The sequence below is a fragment of the Sander lucioperca genome, chromosome 5 (genome assembly GCF_008315115.2).
Source record: "Sander lucioperca isolate FBNREF2018 chromosome 5, SLUC_FBN_1.2, whole genome shotgun sequence".
NCBI classification, from domain to species: Eukaryota; Metazoa; Chordata; class Actinopteri; order Perciformes; family Percidae; genus Sander; species Sander lucioperca.
In genome coordinates, this window is record NC_050177.1 from 4137501 (window position 1) to 4145000 (window position 7500).

Genomic DNA, 7500 nt, shown 5'->3' on the forward strand with positions numbered 1-7500 from the left:
ATTCCCTACCTTCCTCCCTACATACTTCCTTTCTTCTTTCATTCCCTACCTTGTTCCCTACGTACTTCCTTTCTTCTTTCATTCCCTACCTTCCTCCCTACATACTTCCTTTCTTCTTTCATTCTCTACATATTTCTTTTCTTCTTTCATTCCCTACCTTCTTCCCTACGTACTTCCTTTCTTCTTTCATTCCCTGCCTTCTTCCCTACGTACTTCCTTTCTTCTTTCATTCCCTACATACTTTCTTTCTTCTTTCATTCCCTACCTTCTTCCCTACGTACTTCCTTTCTTCTTTCATTCCCTTCCTTCTTCCCTACGTACTTCCTTTCTTTTTTCATTCCCTACCTTCCTCCCTCCATACTTCCTTTCTTCTTTCATTCCCTACATACTTCCTTTCTTCTTTCATTCCCTACCTTCTTCCCTACGTACTTCCTTTCTTCTTTCATTCCCTACCTTCCTCCCTCCATACTTCCTTTCTTCTTTCATTCCCTACATACTTCCTTTCTTCTTTCATTCCCTACATACTTTCTTCTTTCATTCCCTACCTTCTTCCCTACGTACTTCCTTTCTTCTTTCATTCCCTACCTTCTTCCCTACATACTTCCTTTCTTCTTTTATTCCCTACTTTCCTCCCTACATACTTCCTTTCTTCTTTCATTCCCTACATACTTCCTTTCTTCTTTCATTCCCTACCTTGCTCCCTACATACTATCTTTCTTCTTTCATTCCCTACCTTCTTCCCTACGTACTTCCTTTCTTCTTTCATTCCCTGCCTTCTTCCCTACGTACTTCCTTTCTTCTTTCATTCCCTACCTTCTTCCCTACATACTGCCTTTCTTCTTTCATTCCCTACCTTCCTCCCTACGTACTTCCTTTCTTCCTTCATTCCCTACCTTCTTCCCTACGTACTTCCTTTCTTCTTTTATTCCCTACCTTCCTCCCTACGTACTTCCTTTCTTCTTTCATTCCCTACGTACTTCCTTTCTTCTTTTATTCCCTACCTTCCTCCCTACGTACTTCCTTTCTTCTTTCATTCCCTACGTACTTCCTTTCTTCTTTCATTCCCTACCTTCCTCCCTACATACTTCCTTTCTTCTTTCATTCCCTACCTTCCTCCCTTCCCTGTCTTTATAACACACCCCGCAGCAGTAAAAGCACTTCCTGTTGGTCTATAAACTGTGAAAGGCTGCTGTTGTTTCGTCACCAGACCAATCAGCTGTTTCCTGACGGACTGAATCACGAGGCGCTGCAGACGCAGTTCTTCCTGTATTAATACACATAACAAATATAATAATCTTGTTGTTTCAGACGGTGCTGAAGGAAGGAAACCTGCTGAAACAGACCAACTCGTTCCAGCGCTGGAAGAGACGCTACTTCAAACTGAGAGGGAGGACGCTGTACTACGCCCAGACTGACAAGGTACTATACTACGTAATATACTATAATATATAAGGCTTAGATACTTCAAACTGAGAGGGAGGACGCTGTACTACGCCCAGACTGCCAAGGTACTATACTACATAATATACTATATAATATATAAGGCTCAGATACTTCAAACTGAGAGGGAGGACGCTGTACTACGCCCAGACTGCCAAGGTACTATAGACTGTAGTCTGTCTGACTGCCTGTCTGTCTGTCTGTGTGTTTCAGTCCATCATCTTTGACGAGGTGGACCTGTCTGTCTGACTGCCTGTCTGTCTGTCTGTCTGTGTGTTTCAGTCCATCATCTTTGACGAGGTGGACCTGTCTGTCTGACTGCCTGTCTGTCTGTGTGTTTCAGTCCATCATCTTTGACGAGGTGGACCTGTCTGTCTGACTGCCTGTCTGTCTGTGTGTTTCAGTCCATCATCTTTGACGAGGTGGACCTGTCTCCCTGACTGCCTGTCTGTCTGACTGCCTGTCTGTCTGTCTCTTTCAGTCCATCATCTTTGACGAGGTGGACCTGTCTCCCTGACTGCCTGTCTGTCTGACTGCCTGTCTGTCTGTCTCTTTCAGTCCATCATCTTTGACGAGGTGGACCTATCAGACGCCAGCGTGGCCGAGTCCAGCACCAAGAACGTCAACAACAGCTTCACCGTGAGTCTTCAAGTAGTACTCGAGTCCAGACCGTAGACCGTTAAAGGTCTGGACTCGAGACAAGTTTAGACTGCTAGCTATATATCTATATATAGATCTATATATATATATATATATATATATATATCTATATATATCTATATATAGATATATATATCTATATATATATATAGATATATATATCTATATATATATATGAGTGATAGCTACCTTTCACGGCTGTAGTACTCGAGTCCGGATCATAGACCGTTAAAGGTCCGGACTCGAGACAAGTTTAGACTACTAGCTAAAGCTACATCGATGTTTTGCTAACGTTAGCGCAACAGCGTTAGCCTAGCCTGCTAGGTAAACATTACGACTGCCTTCGTAGTTTCTTATATCTGCGTCCACGTTGTCAACATAAGACCTGTGGCGTTAGAGCTCCTTTTGTACCATAATGTTATTGAATAAAATATTAAGCTTCAAACTCCTACGAGATGGGTGGGTTTTATTACGTTACACACAAAGCTAACTGGCTATAGTTAGCCTGTACGTATGCTAGCGGACATTAGCTAAGTTGCCGAGGCAGCGGCAGTAGAGTTTCGGCGAGCTAACCACGACAGTGTTGTTGCCCTCTCGCCCACAATCAACCTCTGCTGCTAAAAACAGTCAACCTGCAGTGATGTTTGAAATGGAGACACATATCGTACCTTTTCCCCGAAATCCTGGCCATTATTTTACCAACCAGAGGGGTACACTCAGGGGGAACGCTGCAATATACGCTACAATATACATATATATCACAGTAACACTGCAAAATTAAAGACAGATCCAACTGAAATCACGTTTTATTGAGTCAGCAGTTATATAAGAACAATAGGAAAGCTTCAGTACTTGAGGTAGTTGCAGTAGAGGACCAGCTCACCAGTCTGGCTCTCTGCCTCCAGTATGACACGCACCCTGTAATGGTAGGAAACAGGAAACCTGGGTCTACTGTCATCACAACAAAGGTCCAGCTGCACCAACAACATAACAACCTGGTGATACTGGGTGTCTGTGTGTGTGTGTGTGTGTGTCTGTCTGTGTGTGTACCAGGTCATCACCCCCTGCAGACGTCTCATCCTGTGTGCTGACAACAGGAAGGAGATGGAGGAGTGGATGGCTGCTCTACGCTGCATCCAGAACAGACACAACTATGAGGTCTGTCTGTCTGCCTGTCTGTCTCTCTGTCTGTCTCTCTATCTGTCTGTCTGTCTGTCTGTCTGTCTGTCTGTCTCTTGTAATCAGAGTCATGTCAATCCCCATCACCAACCCACCAGACTCCATGTAAATAATCAGGACTTTTAGCGTGTATAGAGCCAGCATATTTCCACCAGACTCCATGTAAATAATCAGTACTTTTAGCGTGTATAGAGCCAGCATATCTCCACCAGACTCCATGTAAATAATCAGGACTTTTAGCGTGTATAGAGCCAGCATATCTCCACCAGACTCCATGTAAATAATCAGTACTTTTAGCGTGTATAGAGCCAGCATATCTCCACCAGACTCCATGTAAATAATCAGGACTTTTAGCGTGTATAGAGCCAGCATATCTCCACCAGACTCCATGTAAATAATCAGGACTTTTAGCGTGTATAGAGCCAGCATATTTCCACCAGACTCCATGTAAATAATCAGGACTTTTTGTGTGTGTGTCTCTCCTCCAGTCCACCCAGTACAGCATGGACCACTTCAGTGGGACACACAACTGGTACGCCTGTTCTCACGCCAGACCGACCTACTGCAACGTCTGCAGGGAGGCACTTTCTGGGGTCACGTCCCACGGCCTGTCCTGTGAAGGTACAAATACACACAGTACACACATAGTACACACAGAACACATACAGAATACACACATAATACACACAGAGAATACATACAGAATACACACAGAAGATACACAAAGATTACACACACTACACAGAGAGGCGCTGTCCGGGGTCACATCCCACGGCCTGTCCTGTGAAGGTACAAATACACACACTATACTCACAGAACACATACATAGTACACACACTGAATATACACATAGTACACACACATAATATACACAAAGATCACACACACACACACACACACACACACACACACACACACACACACACACACACACACACACAGAGAGGTGCTGTCAGGGGGCATGTATTAACCACGCTTGTGTGTGTGTGTGTGTGTGTGTGTGTGTGTGTGTGTGTGTGTCTGGGTGTGTGTCTGGGTGTGTGTGTGTGTGTCAGTGTGTAAGTTTAAGGCTCATAAGCGCTGTGCAGTACGAGCCACCAACAACTGTAAATGGACGACGCTGGCTTCTATCGGGAAGGACATCATCGAGGACGAGGACGGGGTGAGACACACACACACACACACACACACACACACACACACACAGACAGTGAACATGAAACTGCCCCGCAATCCCCATCACCAAATCCATCAGACTCCATGTAAATAATCAGGACTTTTATCATGGTAAAACACACTTCATTCAAAGTGGACAGAAACTAAATCAAACTATCAAAAGCCGTCTTGGTTCATCTTTCCACTGTTCCAACAATCACCACTCTGGTTTGGTTGAAATAAACCCTTAATTCACCCATTTACATGTGGAGATATGCTGGCTCTATACACGCTAAAAGTCCTGATTATTTACATGGAGTCTGGTGGAAATATGCTGGCTCTATACACGCTAAAAGTCCTGATTATTTACATGGAGTCTGGTGGAGATATGCTGGCTCTATACACGCTAAAAGTCCTGATTATTTACATGGAGTCTGGTGGAGATATGCTGGCTCTATACACGCTAAAAGTCCTGATTATTTACATGGAGTCTGGTGGAGATATGCTGGCTCTATACACGCTAAAAGTCCTGATTATTTACATGGAGTCTGGTGGAAATATGCTGGCTCTATACACGCTAAAAGTAGTGATTATTTACATGGAGTCTGGTGGAAATATGCTGGCTCTATACACGCTAAAAGTCCTGATTATTTACATGGAATCTGGTGGAGATATGCTGGCTCTATACACGCTAAAAGTCCTGATTATTTACATGGAGTCTGGTGGAGATATGCTGGCTCTATACATGCTAAAAGTCCTGATTATTTACATGGAGTCTGGTGGAAATATGCTGGCTCTATACACGCTAAAAGTAGTGATTATTTACATGGAGTCTGGTGGAAATATGCTGGCTCTATACACGCTAAAAGTAGTGATTATTTACATGGAGTCTGGTGGAAATATGCTGGCTCTATACACGCTAAAAGTACTGATTATTTACATGGAGTCTGGTGGAAATACTGACCTCTGTCCTCTCCTCTGTCCTCTGTCTCCTCTGTCCTGTCTGTCCTCTCTGTCCTCTCTGTCCTGTCCTGTCTGTCCTCTCTGTCCTCTCTGTCCTGTCCTGTCTGTCCTCTCTGTCCTGTCTGTCCTCTCTGTCCTGTCCTGTCTGTCCTCTCTGTCCTCTCTGTCCTGTCTGTCCGCTCTGTCCTCTCTGTCCTGTCTGTCCCCAGGTGTCCATGCCCCACCAGTGGCTGGAGGGGAACCTGCCTGTTTCTGCTAAGTGTAACGTCTGTGATAAAACGTGTGGCAGCGTCCTCCGCCTGCAGGACTGGAGGTGCCTCTGGTGTAAAGCCATGGTGAGTCTCATCAGCCAATCAGAACACAGCTAGCCATTGAGTCTCATCAGCCAATCAGAACACAGCTGTGGTTTGATCACTCACACAGCTGTACTGAAACAAAACCTAGTTATGTAACTAGTTAAGGTGTATTTTATATGATATGTTTTATATTACTATATATATATATATATATATATATATATATATATAAAACGTACCGAGTAACGTTAGAACAACATTATAGAGCTAACGTTACGTAACGTTACTCGGTACGTAACGTTAGCTCCACAGTAACGTTAGTACACACAAAACGTTTGTATGAAGGTAAATATGGTGCAAAAAGGGAGAGCTTGTAGAACAAAAAATCTGAACTTGTATGTTAAAATTTGCACTTGTAAAAATGTTCACACACCTGTATTCTGAATGTGAAGTTACAGAAACAATATTCACAAATGTGTAGATTGATATTTACATGAACACAATGACAGCTGCAAACTTATAATGCAACATTTACTCAGATACTTTTTATTTTACTCTGGTTCATTTTCCATCACAACCACAACTCAGTGATTACAACCTCTCGAATCTGTCACTGCAACTTCACATATGAGCTCTCTCGCATCACAAAGTGGCCAATCTGCACCTCGACTTTCACAACACTCTTGACGATACATTTGGTGCAAAACTAATTAGTACCTGTGGACTTAGGCTGTGGAGCTCTGAGCTAACAGAACGGGAAAAGCCTTTTATACAGTATGGGAAAATCAGGGTTTCTATCGCCAGATGAGGGACAACTCTGTCTGGCTTATTTATGTAGCATGGAAACTTGGTGGAATAGCATGCTAGCGTTAGCTAACTAGCAGCCAGCCCGCTTCTAAATAAATACCTTTTAATTGTCTAAACATTTTAACAGTCAAACTAAAACACTGGCGGTGAGCTCCACGGCCTGCAGCCGCAGACGGACCGTCATCAGTGGGTAACAGGTGCCAAGTTTCGCATCCCTGCCGAGAATTGCATCCACTAGGGAAAATAATGATTTTATAAGGCAAAGTACTGTTTAAAAACTAGGCAATAGTAAATCTCTTTGTCATGTTCATCAATAATGATTAGGATTTTAGAAGGTTTAGAGACATCAATGTTTTATCAGACTCTGTAGTAGCATTTCCTTGCTACCTAGATGCAATTTTCGGCAGCAATGAATTCTGCAGAAATGATTGTTTCTGCCCAAGCGGGTGCAATTCTTAGCAGGGATGCACAACATCAGCAAAGCAAGCTCTGGTCATGGCCGGGGGATGGGCCGCTGCTACCGGATGTGGGGCTCTCCGTGTCCCGCTGGAGCTCCGACTGCAGGTCGAGGTCGGCAGCGAAGCTTTCTGGCAAAAGCAGTGTTGCTACACTGGTCGATCCCCACTGATGACGGTCCGTCTGCGGCTGCAGGCCGTGGAGCTCACCGCCAGTGTTTTAGTTTGACTGTTAAAAATGTTTAGATAATTAAAAGGTATTTATTTAGAAGCGGGCTGGCTGCTAGTTAGCTAACGCTAGCATGCTATTCCACCAAGTTTCCATGCTACATAAATAAGCCAGACAGAGTTGTCCCTCATCTGGTGATAGAAACCCTGATTTTCCCGTTCTGTTAGCTCAGAGCTCCACAGCCTAAGTCCACAGGTACTAATTAGTTTTGCACCAAATGTATCGTCAAGAGTGTTGTGAAAGTCGAGGTGCAGATTGGCCACTTTGTGATGCGAGAGAGCACATATGTGAAGTTGCAGTGACAGATTCCAGAGGT

The 7500-nt window shown here is 43.9% G+C and overlaps 1 protein-coding gene and 1 pseudogene across 3 annotated transcripts in view; one reads left to right on the forward strand and one right to left on the reverse strand.

The window, feature by feature from the left end:
* LOC118495060 overlaps positions 1-7500 on the reverse strand; it is a 1111612-nt pseudogene that overhangs the window by 37221 nt on the left and 1066891 nt on the right.
* Positions 1-7500, forward strand: part of LOC116058411 (diacylglycerol kinase delta) — a 42184-nt gene that overhangs the window by 3345 nt on the left and 31339 nt on the right. The window contains exons 2-7 of one of the 3 annotated variants that reach the window (XM_031311242.2): positions 1309-1419; positions 1999-2079; positions 3154-3258; positions 3768-3900; positions 4335-4441; positions 5607-5732. In XM_031311242.2, coding sequence (XP_031167102.1) covers positions 1309-1419; positions 1999-2079; positions 3154-3258; positions 3768-3900; positions 4335-4441; positions 5607-5732 — 663 coding nt within the window. Of the gene's footprint in view, positions 1-1308; positions 1420-1446; positions 1509-1534; positions 1600-1998; positions 2080-3153; positions 3259-3767; positions 3901-4334; positions 4442-5606; positions 5733-7500 lie in introns of those variants that run through there. The other 2 variants (XM_031311243.2, XM_031311244.2) reach the window with 2 other exon arrangements.